The sequence below is a fragment of the Rhinichthys klamathensis genome, unplaced genomic scaffold, assembly GCF_029890125.1.
Source record: "Rhinichthys klamathensis goyatoka isolate OS25496 unplaced genomic scaffold, OSU_Roscu_1.1 h1tg000296l_1, whole genome shotgun sequence".
NCBI lineage: Eukaryota > Metazoa > Chordata > Actinopteri > Cypriniformes > Leuciscidae > Rhinichthys > Rhinichthys klamathensis.
The window spans coordinates 3,061,834-3,082,740 of NW_026606815.1; the positions used below are offsets into that span (position 1 = coordinate 3,061,834).

At 36.5% G+C, this 20,907-nt stretch overlaps 1 protein-coding gene across 1 annotated transcript in view; it reads left to right on the top strand.

Moving 5' to 3' along the window:
* Positions 1-20,907, top strand: part of dapk1 (death-associated protein kinase 1) — a 78,903-nt gene that overhangs the window by 42,262 nt on the left and 15,734 nt on the right. Inside the window, exons 6-18 of the mRNA XM_056269985.1 lie at positions 1,171-1,219; positions 1,313-1,339; positions 3,585-3,737; positions 4,828-4,873; positions 4,960-5,049; positions 5,409-5,501; positions 9,313-9,432; positions 11,758-11,856; positions 12,232-12,330; positions 13,092-13,190; positions 14,919-15,116; positions 15,245-15,442; positions 19,222-19,320. Of these exons, the coding sequence (XP_056125960.1) occupies positions 1,171-1,219; positions 1,313-1,339; positions 3,585-3,737; positions 4,828-4,873; positions 4,960-5,049; positions 5,409-5,501; positions 9,313-9,432; positions 11,758-11,856; positions 12,232-12,330; positions 13,092-13,190; positions 14,919-15,116; positions 15,245-15,442; positions 19,222-19,320 (1,370 nt within the window). The remainder of the gene's footprint in view (positions 1-1,170; positions 1,220-1,312; positions 1,340-3,584; positions 3,738-4,827; positions 4,874-4,959; positions 5,050-5,408; positions 5,502-9,312; positions 9,433-11,757; positions 11,857-12,231; positions 12,331-13,091; positions 13,191-14,918; positions 15,117-15,244; positions 15,443-19,221; positions 19,321-20,907) is intronic.

Here is a 20,907-nt window from a genome sequence, read left to right on the forward strand (position 1 = left end):
ACCAAATCCAGTGCATGGTAAGACAAATAGTAAATCTAAGTCAATTCTCAGGCATAGAGGGAAGCAGCATCTCTCCCAGCTCAGCCTTATTTCCTTGTTTCTTCATCAACACATCAGAGATTGAGAGGCTCTGAAACCAATGACTCATTTCACAGCTCATACGGTGAGAAACTACGAAAATATCCTACCATCGACTTAGCATTTCTAGACATTTTTGCAGGCCCAAACTGTGCATCGTTTTGTCACATGGCCATATATTTAGTTCATATAGCTGTTTGAGAGATGCACACAAGTGAAAAACTAAAATGCTAAAAACTTGCATGTCAAAGTAGATTTTCTGTATGGAAGATCCAATTAGTTTTAACTAAGCAAACGTATCAAGGTCTGAACATTTATATTAATGAATATTTGGCTAAAATGAATATTTGGCGAAAGATTAGTAATGAATTATTAATAAAGCGTTTTCCCAAAATGGTTTTGTGGGTTAAAGTGTGTCAGATGCTTCAGTGTAAACATGTCAGTATTGTGACATACTGTATTACTAGGTAAATCAGGGTATTGGATGAGAACAAATAGAGGTCAGGACTGGGGTCATCAGATAAATTTTCTGATTTTGACTAAAGATTACAAGATTTTAGTAAAGAATATTTTATACTAAAGATGAATCGTACACAAGATTAGTAATGTTCACTAACAATGTAAATTTTGATTTCATGCAGACTTTAAAAATTATAGTAGGCTTTACTTCCAAATTCATGAAATGCTATAACATATACTATTGAAATTGTTTCTTTCATTTCATTCAAATATTACATCTTTTCCTGGTTGTTGTATGAAAATGTGAATGATATACAGCAAAATTTGATTGAATGAGATTTGTGCATTAGTAGATTTGTTTTCTTCTCAATTATGTTCTTATTTTATTTGAAACCAGAATCTTTACTTATTCAACTTACTCCTTTATATAATGCAACTTACCTCTAAGGTGTTTTTTTGTTTGGATTGGTTTGTTTGTTTGTTTGTTTTTTGCAGACATCCTGAAATATAATTAGCTGTATTAGTTTTAGCTCCTTGCCAATAGGATGACTTAAGTCAAAACTGGCACAGCTTACCCTATATCTTCTGTATTGTATGATTGTATTGTAAGGGATTTTGTATTGTGGTTTGCAGCTCCAGAAGTGGTAAACTACGAGCCTCTTGGCCTGGAGGCAGACATGTGGTGAGAATGAGTGTTATCTCATATCATTATCTGACCTCGCTGTTAGCTTTTTCACTTCCTAAGCTAATCTTGTGTTTTTATTTCTAACTCTAGGAGCATTGGGGTGATCACTTATATTCTGTGAGTATTCATAATCATCAGTGTTGTTGCGATGTTGTAAATAGTATATATCATTACAAATGAAATCTGAATGCATTTATGGATTTTAACTTAGACTGTAAATAGCATCCATTTTCGTAACTGAATTGTTTTTCTCAAAGCATGGCTGTAATCATATTCCACTGTAAAACGAAGGCTTGGTGACCAAATTTAGCTTAATACGAGACAAACAAAGTTGAACTAAGTGTTTTTATTACTTTAATTTGCAGGCGTGTATAAGCTTGTCACAGAATAAACTCTTGTCATTCTATAACTCTTATAATGACTGATGTTTGAAGTAAAAGGATAAAGCTATCCAGCCAAGTGCTGCATCAGACATTGATGTTTCCATGAGCTGCACAGTCAGAGGTTACATTGGCAGTTTTTCTCTGTCATTTACCATTTTAATAACATTCATTGACAGATAAAAAAAGAAAAATCCAAGTACTTGATAAGGCTGAAAGAGCTCTTGCCACAGAAGTTCTTGTGATATCAACGTCACTTAAAAATACCAAGCGGTACAGTGTTTTACTGGCATTTAAAAATAGACATGGAATTTATAACCCAGTCCATCAAAGTGATGGATAATGATTATTAGCGCAACCTCTGAGTGCAATGTCTAATTGTAAAGCTGGTGTTGGTCTTACTGTGGAAACATTGAGGTTGTGTGTGTGTGTGTGTGTGTGTGTGTGTGTGTGTGTGTGTGTGTGTGTGTGTGTGTGTGTGTGTGTGTGTGTGTGTGTGTGTGTGTGTGTGTGTGTGTGTGTGTGTGTGTGTGTGTGTGTGTGTGTGTGTGTGTGTGTGTGTGTGTGTGTGTGTGTGTGTGTGTGTGTGTGTGTGTGTGTGTGTGCACACGTTAGTAAGAAGGAACTCAGCATATCACAGAGCAATATAAACAATGGAACTTGCCTGTTGCTTGTGATAAGACCTGAGGGGACCATCCTTTTTTGATGGGAACCAAATCCCAATGTCTCTGACGTAAATAGGTGAATCTCATGAAAACGGTTAGGAAATATCCGACTCATATTCAAAAGGGAAAAAAATAAATTACATATTTCGTAAAGAACTTTAAGGTTAAGCCTATTTTTAGGATTGTTAGAGCCACATTTGATCCAAAAATGTCTGTTCTTATCTGTCCATCACTATCCGTCCATCAACATGTGCTAATATTAGCAGTCTAAAAAGAGCTGGAAAGTTCTGTCTCTCTCAGGGCTGTTCCTCCCACTCCTCTTTCATCATTGGCAAATATAAATAGAGCTTTTTTACCAGGTAGATTTCGCACACCATTGTCACGTCTAATCCCGACGCTCTATTTGCATTCCTATTCTACCTTTCTTTTTCTCACACTTTTTGAGACTTTTCTGTAACTTTACAATAATTAATCCAGCAATATTTACAATATAAGTTTATCTCCTTATAGTGTTTCTTACCCCACATATTTATCAGTTAAGATTTTTAATTAGCAACAGCAATAAATATAAATTATAATTGTGGTTATAATAGTGAAAAGACAGCTCGTATAACCAGATGTTTCTCTGGTACTATGGTCTAGAACAGAGATTATCATCACAAAGGGAAAAAAATGGAACACAGCATGTATTTATGTGTTAAACTCTAAATGGCCTTAAAGCAGCACTAAGTAAGATTTTTTACCTTAAAATAATGTTTTCAAAATTGTTTCAGTGGTTCATCAAGTCGTAACAAGGTGAAATGCACTTATGCCACCGCTTTGCGGTCCTTTATCTGATATAACCACGCTATGTAAGATTGCCAGATCGGGTCGCGTTTCTGTAGTCCGAATGAGACATAAGAAAACTACAAATTTGACTTGCTTTATGGCAAGCGTTACAATTGCCGATAGGTGGAGTGTACTCGACAGTAGACTACGACTGCATGTAACATACCTAGCAGCCAGCTTTTGAATTGTCATCATGATTCCAAAGCCAGTGCTGGATAAACAGAGAGCATGTGCGTGCGTGCGCGACAGTAGAATCCGGTAGGCTAAATTATTTACGACAGCAGTAATGGACAATTCCGCTTCCAACCTGTAGGGCGACCGCAGAGGAAAGGTTACTTGGTGTTGCGTCTCACACTTTAACAGTAACGGTCAGGAAACTGCTGTGTTGCAGGTTATAATATCACAGCATCAGTCATTCACATAAAACTTAACTTTGTTGAATGCTGCTATACTGAAGACCTTCAATTTTTTTTTCCTCTGTATCTTCAGGCTTAGTGGTGCCTCACCTTTCCTGGGTGAAAATAAGCAGGAGACACTTGCTAATGTGTCAGCTGTGGACTACGAGTTCGATGAGGAGTACTTCAGCAACACCAGTGCCCTGGCCAAAGACTTCATTGCTCGGTTACTGATCAAAGATCCAAAGTGAGGACCACTGAAGTAGCTTCTGATGATTTGAGGTGGTTTGGAGGGGTTTTGAGGCTTGTTTTTTTTCATTAAGCAATTTTATTTTATGTACTTGCGTAATTAATCACATCTAACATTAAAGTTTTAAACATATTTTCTAGAAACAGCATAAAGGAAGTATATTTTAAATATTTGATCTAACAAGTAGAAAATATACAGAAATTGAATAAAGTTATCCAACACCACATTTTTCACTGCATAAATTATGAATGAATTATAGATTACTCCTAATTAAAGCTACAAAAGTTATTCAGTCAAGAGCAGTGAGTGATTTGCTCTTTTTTGTTTGTTCTTTGATTAACATTAATGACAGACAGCAGCAGGTTTATTAGGCTGTTGTCACTTTAAGACCTGCCTAAAAATATTTTTAGCGCGTTAAACTGAATGTATATATTTCGTTTTTAGAAATATTAATAATAATGAACAGTTTGTAAATTGACTGGCTATGCTGTCTGAATCAGTGAAAACTGCAAAGACCATTCGCCACAAATCATACTAACTGAGGATGTGGGTTGTCAACAAACAGGAACAAGTACTTTGCACAAAAAGGTGGAGACATTAACAGTAATTCCTGTTAATTTGGTTCCATATTTGTCTACTAAATTGCAAATCTGCCTGTTGATTGCTCTCATTTCATTTTTATTTGCGCTGTGGACTGACCTCATTCACTTCAGATTTTTTTTAAAGAGAACTAAAACTAGTTCTGTGGAAGTTATCTCAGTACTTCACTTAAATGCGTCATTCATAGCATAGATACTGCTTAGGTCTAAACATTGTCACGAAAGCTGATATGCAACATTCCGGAGCCCAATCCCACAATTCCATCTGTGTCCACAATGCGATAACCATCTTTCAATTTGTATATTGAATGCCTTCTCGTTTCTTCTAAAGGTTGTCCTTTATTTTCTTGTTCGTGGGAGCTTATTTTTTAAGTGAAATGTTGGAAAGTATCACGATGTAGAGATATTCGCAGACTCCCTGCCTATGTGTATTACATATAATAAAAAAATGTATATCATAAGTGAAAATAACATTTTCATGTTTAAAGAAAAAGAATGACGATCCTGGACAGTCTTCAACATTCCTGGATCAAGGTTTGTCCAACAACCACTACATATGAAGCACAAACATATTTTATTACCTTAACGTTTGGTTTAATGCATCAATGTCTTTTTTTAAGCCAAAGGACACGCAGCAGGCACTGAGTCGTAAGGAATCAGCTGTGAATATGGAGAAATTTAAGAAGTTTGCTGCCAGAAGAAAGTGGAAGGTGCTTTTTTTTTATTTCATTTTTAACCATGTTCTGCTATGAGACATTTAACTATTTGACACAAAGCATGATCAGTGATCTGGTCATTATGTGCCACACCAACAAGTCACACTATTTCCACACAAACTCTTGGCAATGAAACAAAGAAGCATGCACATGCCCTCATACGCCAAAGATCATGTCAAAAAGCACATAATAGTTGGTTATGTTATTTGAAGAGTTGAAATGTCATTTAATCTGTCATTTAAGTGCTGTTTGATGCTTGGATAAAAAAAAAAACTGTTCTACAGAAGGTGTCACAAATATCATCTTCATATCATCATTTAATATGGTTTGTTTGTTTTATCTGTCTTCCTCAGCAATCGGTGCGTCTCATCTCTCTGTGTAACCGGCTCTCGCGCTCCTTCCTGTCTAGGAGCAACATGAGTGTGGCACGCAGTGATGACACACTGGTAAGAGCTCACAGTTAAAGTTACCTTTCAACAAGCTTATTAAAAAAAAACTTGTATTAAGGATTTGTGAACACAAGACGATTAACATTTTTATTTTAAATTTGTGTATTGAAAAAAAACACACTCTAAGTTCAAGTTCATACACCCCCAAAAAACAACATAAAACAGCATCAGGAAGTGGCAAAAAGAACAACAAAAGGCCTAAAAAGACACATGATCAGCCTGGCAACAGCAGAGGAACCCCTGTATCCCTGAGGTCTGGACTGCTCTGGATTTATGGGATGAAACAGCTCTAATGAGCTCTGTCAGCTTCCCACACACCAAGAATAGAGGCAGACACACACACACACACACACACACACAAAACTGACTTGGACATAATGAAATACTTGAATATCTGAAGGTTGTAATTGTTTTTTACAGGTTTTGTTTAACCCCTTAAAGGGTTAGTTCACCCAAAAATGAAAATTATGTCATTAATGACTCACCCTCATGTCGTTCCAAGCCCGTAAGACCTCCGTTCATCTTCAGAACACAGTTTAAGATATTTTAGATTTAGTCCGAGTGTTTTCTGTCCCTCCATTGAAAATGTATACACGCTATACTGTCCTTGTCCAGAAAGGAAATAAAGACATCACCAAAGTAGTCCATGTGACAGTGGGTTAGTTAGAATGTTTTGAAGCATCAAAAATACATTTTGGTCCAAAAATAACAAAAACTATGACTTTATTCAGCATTGTATTGTCTTCCGGTTCTGTTGTCAAGCCGTGTTCACGAGTCCGCAGTGACGCTGATGACGTAGACGCTGCTGACGTGTTATCTGGTGCGTCCGTGTATTCGGGTTCAAATAAATATGCCTGGGCAAAAAAATGCAAGTCTTCCTCTGTGTCGAAATCCTTAGACATGTTTGCGAAGATTGATTTGTTTACAGCGTGCGTCTCCCTCAGACTGTAAACGAAGCTCGGGCGCTCCAGATACACGTCAGCAGCGTCTTACGTCATCAGCATCACTGAACGCAGATTGACAACAGAACCGGAAGAGAATACAATGCTGAATAAAGTCGTAGTTTTTGTTATTTTTGGACCAAAATGTATTTTCGATGCTTCAAAACATTCTAACTAACCCACTGATGTCACATGGACTACTTTGGTGATGTCTTTATTTCCTTTCTGGACAAGGACAGTATAGCGTGTATACATTTTCAATGGAGGGACAGAAAACTCTCGGACTAAATCTAAAATATCTTAAACTGTGTTCTGAAGATGAACGGAGGTCTTACGGGCTTGGAACGACATGAGGGTGAGTCATTAATGACATAATTTTCATTTTTGGGTGAACTAACCCTTTAATGCACATGACTGCTAATTGCTGTGAACGCTTATATTGAAGCTTGCCATAAAGTCAGATGACTCAGCCAAACTAATATGAGCAAATTCATCGACACTCATATGGTCATGTGAGGTTTTGCATGATCTTTCTACTGTCCAGATATTTGCTTAGTGATGTGTGATAAGCCTGAAGAGCGAAGTGTAATTGCTGTTGTGTTACATACATTATCTAAAGTTTACAGCTTACTATCTCTCTCTTCCCCTGCTTCGTACACGTCACACATCTGTTAAATTGCTATAAAATAAATACGTTTTTCACCTTCACCTAAAATAATGGGTGAATATCTAATATCTATATATTACAATATTGCAGGCATTATAGTAATATAATAACCATAAGAAACATTTCAACCTTTATAGTGCACTGAAAATATGTGATAAATGTTGGGTTTCTTTGAGAACAGGAAATGGGTTTCATACAGAAAGGGAGTCAACCGCAATAACCAAGACGTCACGTCCTTTATCATTCTAATAATCCATCTATACACTAAAGAAATTAATACATTTATTCAGCTAGGATGCATTAAAAATGTATCGACAGTGACAGTAAAGACTTCTATAATGTTACAAATATAGCTGCTCTTTTGAACTTTCTATTCATCAAACAATCCTGAAAAAAAACGTATCATGGTTTCCACACAAATATTAAGCAGCATAACTGGTTTCAACATTGATAATAATAAGAAACATACGTTGAGCACAAAATCTGCGTATTTTATGATTTCTGAAGGATCATGTGACACTAAAGAGTGGAGTAATTGCTGTTGAAAATTCAGCTTACAGAAATAAGTTACATTTTAAAATAGAGAAAATGTTATTTTAAATTATATTAATATTTTACAATATCACTGTTTTCACTGTATTTTTGATCAAATAAATGCGGCTTAGCTTAAGAGTTCTTTCGAAATCATTTTGAACAGAAGTGTAGGATTTTAACATGTGTTCATGGCTGGTACCTAGTTATTACCCAGTTATTGTAATTACTATAATAAGTACGTAGTGTGTATGTGGAACAGGACTGTAAAATAAAGTGGCTATCACTCAGTACCTTGTCAAATATTGTAAAGTACATGGCATTATCATGTGATACCACAGTGCCACAGTTTTTTTTTCTTTTCTTTCAGAAAGAGAATAATTTTACACCCAAATTCATGAACACAGAAATTACCTAAAGGTCACATAAAATGACACAAAATATCTTAGAAGTCATTTTTTACAACCCAGGAGTGACTCTAGCATCACTCCCTTTAGAAGCCTCTGGCTTTGTAGAGTGTGTTCGAGCGTGCGTTTTGTGTAATTGGATACACTCGTCGTCTTGTATGAGATGTGCATGTGTGCCTATCTGGGTGTTATTCCAGTACACTCCTTCACTAAACACAAGCCTCTTTCTGTCCCTCATGGCCAGTCCAGTTTCCCTCTAGCCGTGTATTTGAGTCTTCTGACACACACGTCAGTTTGGAGGTGGTTGGGTCACACAGCACACTAAACAGCGGTCGAGCAGTGGAGAGAAAGCGTTGTCTGTGCGCCGCCCCTCGTCTGCATTATTCAATAGGATTAGGACTTCACGCTGTGTATTTGCTGATAAGACCAACCGTAGTACTACTGAGCGTAAAAGGATTTGCTCAAAGTGTGACTGTCAAAGGAGGCTTGCTGTTGTTTTTGCTTCCAAAGCTTATTGTATAATAGCTTAAATACTGTCAAGTTGGCAGTTTTTCATGTGAAGTTGAGCTCGTCATTTATTTGAATTCAAGTCAGTGCTGTGAGAAAAAAAAATGTTGGAACTGTGGAGCTCACATGGGTGATACAGGTTTGAGTTTGGCTTGAGACATGTCCTGATTTATGGAAGTATATTAATGTCAAAAGTCTTCACTTATATCTGTGCACTAAAAATCCCAAATCTATACTCAAATTAAAAAATGTAATATATTAATAATAATATTGTATAATGTTTTTGAAAGAAATCTCTTATGCTCTCCAAGGCTGCATTTATTTGATAAAAAATACAGTAATGACATTAATAACTGAAATATTAATGCAATTTAAAATAAAATAAAATTTATTTTAACATTTTAAAATGTAATTTATTCTTGTGATGCAGGAATGTCGAAAATGGTTCTGCTGCTTAATAGTTTTGTGGAAACTGTGGTACATTTTTTCAGGATTCTTTGATGAATGGAAAGTTTTTAAAAAAGCATTTGAAATGGAAATCATTTTGTTACAATGTATAAGTCCTTACTGTCACTTTTGATCAATTTAATGCATCCTTGCTGAATAAAAGTATTCATTTCTTTAAAAAACAACAACTTTCGAACAGCAGTGTATTATACTGAAATATGTCATGTGTGCTTGTAGTATGTGTTTTGGTCTGTTATCGTGAAGATATTGTTTAGATTCAGTAATTCATAGATTTATTTTTTTGGCAGGATGAGGAGGACTCATTTGTCATGAAGGCTATTATCCACGCAATCAACGACGACAATGTTCCAGGTCTGAAACACCTGCTTGGATCCCTGACCAGCTATGATATCAATCAACCTAACAAGGTGAGAGAGACAAAGTGAGTCTTATAGAGGTGATATGGGGAAGGAAAATGATGGAGAGAGTGACATGCTTATACTTGACTCGGTCTCGGTCCAAGTGATCAGTAGCCAACCTGAGCTTGATTGAGCTGATAACAGTGTCACCGTATGCCCATGACGTCTGAATTTACATTGTCGTTTTCAGCACTGACACTGAGATGTGCGGCATGTGACTGAGAAACAATAAATGGACCATATCTCATCCCATTTGAGTGAGGCTGTGCTTTGCATAGTCACCGTCACAATGGGAATTTTGAATAGAATGAAAGAGGCTCGGGGGTTAATTACCATTATTATGATAATCATTCCAGATATTTGCAAGGGAACACTGCAATTAAAATTCTAAATCAGTATTTTTGCCAGTAAAATTATTTAAACATCCTGATGACAAGATCAATTTATTAAGATTTTTTATAAATAAAAATAAGATATTTTTATTAAAAGATTACCTATTATGCTTTTTTACATTTTCAACTTTGTTTAGTGTGTAATGTTGCTTTTTGAGCATGAAAAGCACAAAGTCCACTCCTAAGGGAGTTATTCTCTATATCAGTAAGCCCTGTTTCTGAACTCCCTGAAATGCTTCAATTAGTCTGGAGTTTTCTTCCGTGAAATAATATACAATATTCCTCATTTCCTGCCCAAGGCATACGCAAAATAAAGGGGCGAGGCCTGGTCGGGTTGCGATTAGTAGTGTTGAAACTCACAGTTATGCTATGCTTGAAGCGGTTGACCATTAAAAAAAACTCTAGTCCAGCTGACCAATCAGGGCACAATGAGCTTTTCGTAAGGAGGGATTTCAATAGCTATGTTTCCATCCAAAATTGGAATATCTCATAAAAATTTGCGAGTAAAGCACCGTTTCCATCCATTGAGTCGAAAAGAACAAAATGGTCTCTCCCTGATAAACTGCCGCTAAATATCTCTAAGAAAAGTTGGAGAAGCCACTGTATAGAATAATTTTCTTATAAATGACTTGCGTATCAGAGCATGCAGACAAGACACAATAAACGTGTTATCTTGCTTTCTGAGGCAGATGCTGCTGTTTGGGAACAGTTAAGAGAGTTCTGGAAGGGAATTATAACGAACCACTTTATACTTAACCACTTGCTCTGGCATTTCAGAACAACCAAAACAGCATTTCAGATGCTGTGCAATGAGATCGGTCCACTGGTTAGTCCAGTTATGCCATCCCATCGCAAAGTCACATGTCGTCTTTGATGCGATTTATTCAGTAAATGTGTTTCCATCGTAGATTATGCGCATACTTTCTTATTAGATAAAAATGTACAGTACCTGACTTAAACGGACGCATACGTTTTTCTTATGCACATTTTTAGAATTTATGCTTATCTTGGCGTTTCCATCCAGTCGTTTTTGATGCGATATCCCAAAATGCGCATAAAAATAGGTGGATGTAAACTGGGAAGAGAGGTACTGAAACTAAATAAAATATGTGGAAAATTTTTGAACATTCAGGCATGAAAACCTATTCTAGTAGACACCAAAAACAAAATCAAGACTTTGTAAAAGGGCAAAATAGTGCTGTTTTCAGGCAGACTATCTTGAATTGAGTTAAGATTATTTGTCTTACCACAGTGGTAAATTAGTGTTTTAAGTTTAAATTAAACTAAATTTACTGAGATCTGAAATCAAGTTTATTCTGAAATTCAGAAATTTATTCTGAAAACAAGAAGAAAAAACAATGGTGTAATTTTGCTTTGCGTCACAAGTAAACAGAAAATCAGACAGATTAAGACTTTATTTTTTCAGCGAGTGTGAATGTATATGTTGTGTATATACACGCGTGTGTGCGTGTGTGCGTGCGTGTGTGTGTTGATGAGACAGGTTGTGTGTTTGTGTAGAAGGAGGGAATGAGGCCGAGGTTGATGAAACTGTAATCTGCTCACTGATGTGAAGAGACAAGCGTGCTTTTAATTGCCTTGCTCAGAGCCGTCCAGCGCTGTCTGTGTTTATATATGCACAGTGAGAACTATTCCCATGACTCTCATGCATGTATTCATTCAGAGGAGTTTATCGCCAGTCTAGAGAAACAATTTCAGTCTCGCGCCCGCAAGAATATTTTACCAACCACTGCGATCGCTCTTTCCCAATTAAAACTGCTGTGCGAACAATGAAAAATGAATCAGGCTAATTTGAATTGCCATGTTCATACTGACTCCGAATTATAGGCTTAATTAAAGCTGCTTTCGAAAGCTTGAAAGAGCTATTAGTGCTTTGTTATATTCTATACAATGATTCCTGTTTGTGTTTGTGTGCACACTTCAGCATGGAACCCCTCCGCTCCTGATCGCCGCGGGCTGTGGAAATGTCCAGATCATTGATGTGCTAATAAAAAAAGGGGCGGAGATTCAAGCCTTTGATAAGGTGTCGTACTTCATTCTCCCATTCAATTCTTGTACAAGAACATTTTTTAATAATGTACTCTAGGGTTTTAAATGTTTGGGGTTAAAAAGGTTTGGTGCTCACTTTTGATCATTTTAATGTCCTTGCTGAATAAATGTTTTAATTTCATTAAAAAAAAGGAAAAAAAAAATCAATAAGTTGCTACTACCCCAAACTTTCGAAAGGTAGTATACATGTCGGACAAAATGCTTCAGAAATACTGAATAGTACCGAAGATATGCTTCACCAGTAGTTTTAACAGAGTTTCAATGGTAAATATGGACATGATAGACACCAAAAATGCAAAACGGCTGCAAATACGTACAATTATGCTCAACATGCCATTCTTTTCTTCAGACTGGAGCCAACGCTATCTATTACGCTGCCCGACATGGCCATGTGGGGACCTTGAGATTCTTGCATGAAAAGAAGTGCCCTCTGGACATCCAAGATAAGGTGCTTCTATCACACACACACACACACACACACACACACACAAAGACACACACACAACAATCACAACACCACGGAGAGGACAGATGCGATTTTTCAAAGGCTATCCCCGTCCGGCACCTTTTCTCCAGAAAACCTTTCCTACTGAGTTCACACGCCTCTATTTCCCATTGGTAATTTGCAGTTTCTATGGTTACCCGCTGGCCTGAGGTTGGCCGTTGTATGAAATAATTGTTGACTGTTTGTTGACTGCCTCACTAGTCAGTGAAGTGCGCTCAGTCAAGCGAAATCACAGGGTAAAGTGTTGTTGAGTTTTTTCGGGAGTGCCATACAGAATCCCACTTGGAGTGTCCGCAGCTTCATTACGGGTGTAAATTGGGTTCTTAAAACGTCCGCCTCAGCCTAAACCGTTGCTAGGAGGAGCACTGCGCTCAGATCCGGTGCAAAGCTGATTTGGGACTGGCTTTGGCAATTCTCAGCACCCAAGGATCGCCTTTAAACTGGTCACGTTCTGTTTACGCAGGCTTTTCGGTCGCTTTGACCCTTCTTTAGCATCAGGGAAATACTTTAATGAAGTTCATAGCTGTGTCTTACCGTCTTGTTCAGCACTTTTGATTGTTTCCCTGATGTACATTTCATTGCATTTTTTGTGTTCAGATCATCAAAGTGTTATCACATTAATAAAATGTCTGCTCATCACTGAATTACAGGCAGACGTCAGCATGTAATTCATAATGCGAGTAATGCTTGACATTCTGTTCTAGTCCGGAGAAACGGCTCTGCATGTGGCAGCTCGCTATGGTAACGTGGATGTAGTCCAATACCTTTGCAGCATCCATGCCAACCCTGACCTACTGGACCGGGTATGTGTCATACACACACTACACTACACTCTACACTGATCTAAACAATGAACAGCCCACACCCATTATAGACTCATATGACATGTGAGTGTAGCATCACGCAAAAGTAAAACATTTAATTTAGCATTGTACAAATGTGATATTTACAGCCATTTGATTTAATAAATGACCGATAAAAGGGTGGTTACAGAGATAATATGAACGAGTTAGTGTTATATTGGTCATGTGATCTCAGTTTTTTCATCAGTCATGAGATGTCTGCCCCCATGAGGCAGTCTGCTCCATGTAAAATAAAACCGCTTTTATTAGCCTGCTGATATGACTGGACTCTCATATGAGCCCACATGATTTTCAAAAATGTACTTTTTTAATGAAGAAATTGTTGGCATCTTTTTTTTTTTTTACATTTAAAGTATTACTTGGAAAATACTTTAGAATTCAAATAGTTTGTAATATAGACTACAATATTTTTTAAGAAGCAATGGTGCATTAAATTGATCAAAACTTACAGTAAAGATGTTTAAAAGGTTACAAAATATTTTTATTTCAAATAAATACTGTTCTTTCGAACTTCCTATGTATCAAAAATAATGCTAAAAATGTTTTCACAAAAATATCAAGCAGCACAACTGTTTTCAACAAAAATAAAATCAATGTCTTTGAACATTAATAATAATAAAACATTTTCTTAAGCATCAAATCAGCATATCAAAATGATTTCTGAAGGATCATGTGACACTGAAGACTAGCGTAATGATGCTTAAAATCACAGGAATAAATCACATTTTAAAATATGTTAAAATAGAAAACAGTTTATTTTGAAATTGTACATATATTTCACAAAATTTACTGATTTTACTTTATTTTTGATCAAATAAATGCAGCCTTGATGAGCATAAGAGACTTAAGACTTTATCAAAAACAATAAAACATCGTACCCATCCCAAACTTTTGAACGGTAGTGCATTTGGAAGTATTTCTAATAATGTTCAACTTGATAGAAGAAAATGTTCTTTTATAAAAGAAAATGCTTGATCTCAGGCGTCTTTGATGACAGAAAGAAATGTGAATGTAATAAATAGTTTCGCAAGTGCTGACGTGACATGAGTGCTGAAAACTAATCATGTCCGTGGCTCACTTCATTTGTTCAGCACTATGAGCTCACAGCAGTAACTTTCGTCTCTTGTGTGTTTGGGAATATTGCTTCCATTGACTAACAGGCAAAATAAAAAATAGTCACTATAAAAAAAACTTGCTGCACCTCAAATTAAGGAGCCTGAAGCACCACTTCAGAGAAATGCTATAAAGATAATCATTTTAAGATGATGTGTGTGCGAGTTTAATTATTAGACCAACGATAAGCAATGTGCACAGCTAAATTATTTAATAGTATTACAGCTTAATTTTAAAGTGGTTGATTTTACCATTATCTACATTTTATGCTTCCATCCCACTTTTGCATCCCGCCCATTTACTATAATATCCTGCTCTGTTAAAGAAAACCAATACTCGCATGCCATCCCGGGAGGCAGACACAGCCACGTATTGTATATTTAAAAATTGTTACATTCATTGGAGGTGTCAGCCAGGGTTGCAGGCTAATTAAGAGCAATTCGTCATATGAAATGGCCTTGACACAGACTGATGTTGTTTTGGTAGCTCCGTGTGTTCAAGGTTATTCATGAGCTCTTAGTCTGAATGCCAAAGACTGTTTGCATGCCTCCACAGGAGCAGGAGACACCTCTACACTGTGCAGCCTGGCACGGTTACTCTGCGGTGGCCAGAGCCCTGTGCGAGGCTGGCTGTGATGTCAATGCCCGGAACCGGGAGGGTGAGAGCCCGTTACTTACCGCTTCTGCCCGCGGCTTCAAGGACATCGTGGAGTGTTTGCTGGAGCATGGGGCAGACATGGACTCTGCTGATAAGGTGAACACAGACACTTACAATATATTAACCATTAACAACTGCAGTGGTTGGGTGTTTTATGGTTCATTTAAGGTCAAAATAATTATTGACTATCCTTATCATGGTTTGTTTGCATCTATATATTTCAGGACGGTCACATCGCTCTGCATCTGGCGGTGAGGAGATGTCAAATTGAAGTTGTGAAGTGTCTGCTCAGCCATCACTGCTATGTGGACCACCAGGATCGTCACGGAAACACACCCCTTCACATCGCCTGCAAGGACGGCAACCTGCCTGTGGTCACGCACCTCTGTGCTGCTAAAGCCAATTTGGATATTCCTAATAAAGTGGGTTTCAAACTATAAGGGAGAAAAGCTTCTGTATAATATTCTTTTTTGGCCTCTAATTGTGTTTTAGCCAGTGTTATTTTTGTATTATTTATATACTATTATATATATATATATATATATATATATATATATATATATATATATATATATATATTATACAGGGCTTGACATTCACTTTTTTGCTCTCCAGCCGCTGTGGCTAGTGATTTTCAAAAGTTACTAGCACCTCAGCATTTTCACTGGCCACAATTTTGACACCGATACCACAGGGAAAAACGTCCATATAAATAGGTTTAATATTATCTCATAATTTGGCAGCTGGTATATTAGGCTACTGTCACTTTAAGACCTGATGCTTAGACCCATTATACTGTTTTATATAGCCAATATACTTGTCTTTTTGTGCGCGCACTTTGAAAGTGATTATACAATTTGCAGGAATGAGTAAAATTATGCTCAATACGCGCTATCCCAAGCCGAAATTTAAGCTCTGTAAATCCAACAATGTTTATCCAGAGCAAATTAATCGAGTGAGTAAACTCTTGTCAACTCACTGTCGGAGAGATTAGAGAGCGAGAACACACAGCTGGTATTGTGTGTCCTGCGGAAGAGTTTCAGATATTTCAGCATCAATATGTATCGAAAAATCCATATTTTTTACAACACTACATTGCACTTAGCTTCATATTTCAGATGCCTTTTTAAAAGAGTTGTTGTGAACTATTTTCTTCTAAAATGTTGGAAACTCAGAAGCGAAGACCAGGAGACGTTGAGGTATCTTTCAAGCAGAAGTTCTTTATTGCGTCGCTGTAGCATCTCAATCTCGTCTGACTAAGGGAACTTTTACATTGCAATTTATACATTTAGGGGGAGGGATTTACATAGAGGTGGAGCAAACTCGTATACAGGTTTAGGAAACCTGTATTGAAACTGAGAGTGATAACTTATTCAAACACTGAGACTCAAGAACAGGAATGCCAGGACTCTCTCTTGCTGAGACAAAAGCTCACGAGAGTCCCCAAGTATTTTAGTAATCTGTTTCATTTAACTTACAATAGAGAGAAACAAGTCTGGTGGCTGTATAGAGAGAAGCAGAACAGGACAGGAATCTCGTGCTCAACAGCTGGATGCTAAATTCAATCTACAGAACTTTCTCAGTTTATATACTATTGTACTGGAACCTAAATTAAACATTTAAATAAATTTGTAATCCTACAGAGTACAACTGAAAAATGTATATTATATAAAATTCAACCTGTCACAGTGGCTAGCAGGAGTGACTGTGTTACACGCCACCACTGAAATCCACCCGCATTTGGCAGCTTGGCGGGTGTTAATGTCAAGCCCTGTATATACAGTCAAACCAAAAATTATTCAGACACCAGATATAATTTTTGATATTTTTTTTTACTAGTGGGTGCAGGACACTATAGTTCATTTATGTTTTTTATTTATTTATTTATTTATTTGACATGGACATACAATTACATTGGACGAACCATATGCATTTGTTTGAGTGTTTTAGCACAAATGCTAATTTTCAACACCTGTCCATGGGAGGCTTTTGGAAATAAAATACAATAACAAGACTAGTAAGCAAAATAATACTAACAGAAAAGGATAGCTAAAATATACCATATAATTACAGAGAAAAGAAAAAACAAATCGCATACATAAATTATAAAGCAGAAGCATCAGAGTCAGAGAATATCATTAGTTATTCATGCGAGCACTGCTGTTTAGTTTTTAGCCATTGTTTAAGTCCTCTGTTAAAAGCGTTGCCATCGGTCTCTAGTTTTAAATCAGTAGGCAAAGCATTCCAGAGTTTTGGCCCCTTTACTGAGAAGGCAGACTGACCAAAGGAGGTCTTACACTTTGGGACTAAACAGTCACCTCTGAAAGTGGCTCGTGTGTTCGCCCCCCGAGAGCTTTGGCGTCTACTGATTAATATAGAAAACTGCGGTGAAAAATGATTATTTAGACATTTGAAAACCAATTTAATATAATTAAAATCAATAAAACTGTCAAAACCAAGAAGCTTATGCTTTCTTAGAACATCACAACGATGCCATCTCATGGGTTTCCGGTCCATGATTTTTATTGCCTATTTGTAGAGTGAGAGCATCGGTATTCATTTATTTGGAGAGATTTGTGACCATGATGTGACGCAATATGATAGGTGTGAAAATATCATTGCATGCATATACAGTTTTGCAGTGTGACAGGACAAATCCCTTCTTATAAACCGAAAACAATTTATATTTGGTCTGACCTTCTTGCAGATGTACTTAACATGATTATCAAATTTTAAATTTTTATCCAGAATAATCCCAAGGTACTTGACTTCATTGACTGCTTCTATTGCTTCATTTTTTATTTGTACCTCAAATATATCGCTAACCGGCCTATTTCGTATAGAGAAACACATGGAGACTGTTTTCTTAACATTTAGCGATAGATGAGATAACTCGAGCCAGTTAGAGATATTCTTTAATGCTGTTGTCAGGTGTTCACCTGCCAGACTGGGTGTTTTAGTGGAAACATGTAAGTGAGGATAACAAAATAAAGTAAACTGTGACATATTATACCCAAAATTCTTCATACAGTGGACTACCAGTAAAATGTATAACAATTTGGGACCAAAAATTATTCAGACACTTTGACCTGACCATGTGTTGCTTAAGTGTTTTTTGTTTAATTGCTAAATGCTAATGCGACCTTTTTTGATCACAGACTGAACAAAATTAAGCATTGCTTGGTAATGGGTTGACCTAAATTGGTATGGTCTAATTGTGTACTTAAATTTAACAGCTGTCAGCTATTCCACCTAATTCATTTGTGAGACAGTCTAACAGAAGGATAGCCAAAACTAGTGAAATATCAACTGATTTGATAACTCTGAGTTCTTGTCATATTTCATTATACCATTTTATAAACTTCAACGAGAAATGTTGAAGCTGTCTGAATAAATTTTGGTTTGACTGAATGTATATATATATAGAGAGAGTGTGTATATACATATATACATACATACAGTTTATATATTATATATAGGGCTGTTAACGCATGCAATTAATTAAAAATCTTTAACGTGTTAAAATAATGTAATGCAAATAAATTACTTCCACGCGGAATTGCATCAACCGTAATTTACCTCTACAATTAGAAGATCTAAGAAGCCGAGAGCATCTACAATGGCGCACGCACCTGTGACCTTGGTGGGCGTAAATTTGTATTCTAGCCTTTTAACCCGATTTCGCTTCTCTGTTTTCTCTGGTTTGATTTTAAGCCGCTACACTCCGAGATAATTTTCAGTCCAGTAATCCAGTAAGCGAATTCATTCAAACAGCACTAATGTATAGAAAACCCTAGTTTTAGCCTATGAACCAGTCTTTGCTTTTTATCTTATTCAAGTATTAATTATTGCGCTTGAATCATCATCCACTCCTTTTTCAAGTCCCCTCAACTGACCCTACTTACTTGGTTGTAATTTTCTTGAAATCTTTACATACCAATTATACGTGCCAAGTTGTTATTCTGTGTGAAATTTTTAAATGGCACTTCCATTACAGCTGGAAGAAGATTTGTGTTCCTTCTAAATGAGGGCTTTACGGGTCAAACGGAACAGAATTACAGCCATGTAATTGTCATCAACATTTTGCACTTATTTTCATGTTGTTCACAATTTTTTACCTTTTGTTTTCTAGTTACCGCTAGTGATGAATCATTCTCAGAAAGACAGCGTTTAGAGATGTTTGTTTTTTATTTGTCTGTAGTTTGGGAGAACCCCTCTTCACCTGGCAGCTAGTAACGGTGGTCTGGAGGTGGTGCGTCATCTCTGTGTTACAGGAGCAAACACTGAGGCTATCACTAATGTAAGTTCAACATCCTTCTGGGTTTTGATGTAAATAAGTGAGATGTAATTTGTAACTGTATTATACATTTATATTATTTAATATTAAATAATATTAAAAATACATAAATAATAATAAATATTAAATATATTAAAAATACACTACCAGTCAAAGTTTTGGGGTCAGTAAGATTTTTCGAAATAAATTAACACTTTTATTCAGCAAACATGCATTATATTGATCAAAAGTAACAGTAAAGACATGTATAATGTTACAAAATATGTATATTTCAAATCTATCAAAATCTATCAGTTTCCACAAAAATATTATGCAGCACAACTGTTTTCAGTATTGACAATGAAATGTTTCTTGTGCAGAACAGCATCATATCAGAATGATTTCTGAAGGATCATGTGAATCTGAAGACTGGAGTAATGACCGATTAAAATTCAGCTTTAACATCACAGAGAATTACATTTTAAATTATGTTAAAATAGAAAACAGTTTATTTTCATTTGTAATAATTCACAATATTACAGTTTTTTGATACATGCAGCCTTGGTGAGCATAAGAAAATCATTCCAACCCCAAACTTTTGAACGGTATTGTGTATGCCTTTAAATCATTAAATAAATATGTATGCATATATATATATATTCTATATATGAATATAGAAAGGGTTAGAAGGGGTTCTGTTCGTCTACTGTCTTCTTTTTGTGTTTGACTGAGGTGTAACACTAATGATCTGGTGTCTTGCCCTCTTAGCACATTAATCAAATTGCAGGCTCTTCATCTCTTTAAACAAGTGTTCATTTATCATTCACGACAGCCTAGATTACCATTCTCTCCTTAATCCTTAATCTTTCAATCAACTGTCTCTCGACTTATACTGTATAGAGCTTCTCCTATAGGATGTGTGTCGGTTTCTGTAGGTTTGCGTGTTCTTATATGATTGTGTGTGTGTCCCCCCTATCATCATCATCATTCTTCTTGGATGACTGATTCTTAATATGCATTCCTGTGGAGATATCTGTCTGTCTAAGTGTTCAGAGATTTGTGCGGTTTGTTTTTTTCTGTAATATAGGGGTGTATCTTCTCCAGTAAGCTTGTCAGCCCAGTGCAATATAGTTTCCAGACTGAAGCTTAATGAAACTGTGCCAGCAGAGAATCATTGTTTCACTGTGAGCACTGGTGAAGGACAGGATGCCCCAATGAAACCACAGACAACTCGTCCTAAACAATGTATGTTTCTAATCAATAGCCCCCCACCTCCCTCCCCTCGGCCGACCCACGCGCCCCTCGCTCACACCCCCTACCTCAACGCCATCTCAAACACTCCTCCTCAGTGTTAATATTGTATAGCAGCTGATTCGCAATGCATGTTACAGCACACAGGAATTTTGAGAATCCATAATTCATTGCCAGAGGCATATGGGTCAGTGGCATTAAAAAAAAGAAAAAATGGATTCCACATATAGGAAGCTGCTGTGGTCTGCTACACAGTACCATTCAAAAGTTTGGGGTGGGTACGAATTTTATTTATTTGTTTGTAACATTTTACAATAAGGTTACTACATTACCTAACAATGAAAGATACTTTAAAAGCAT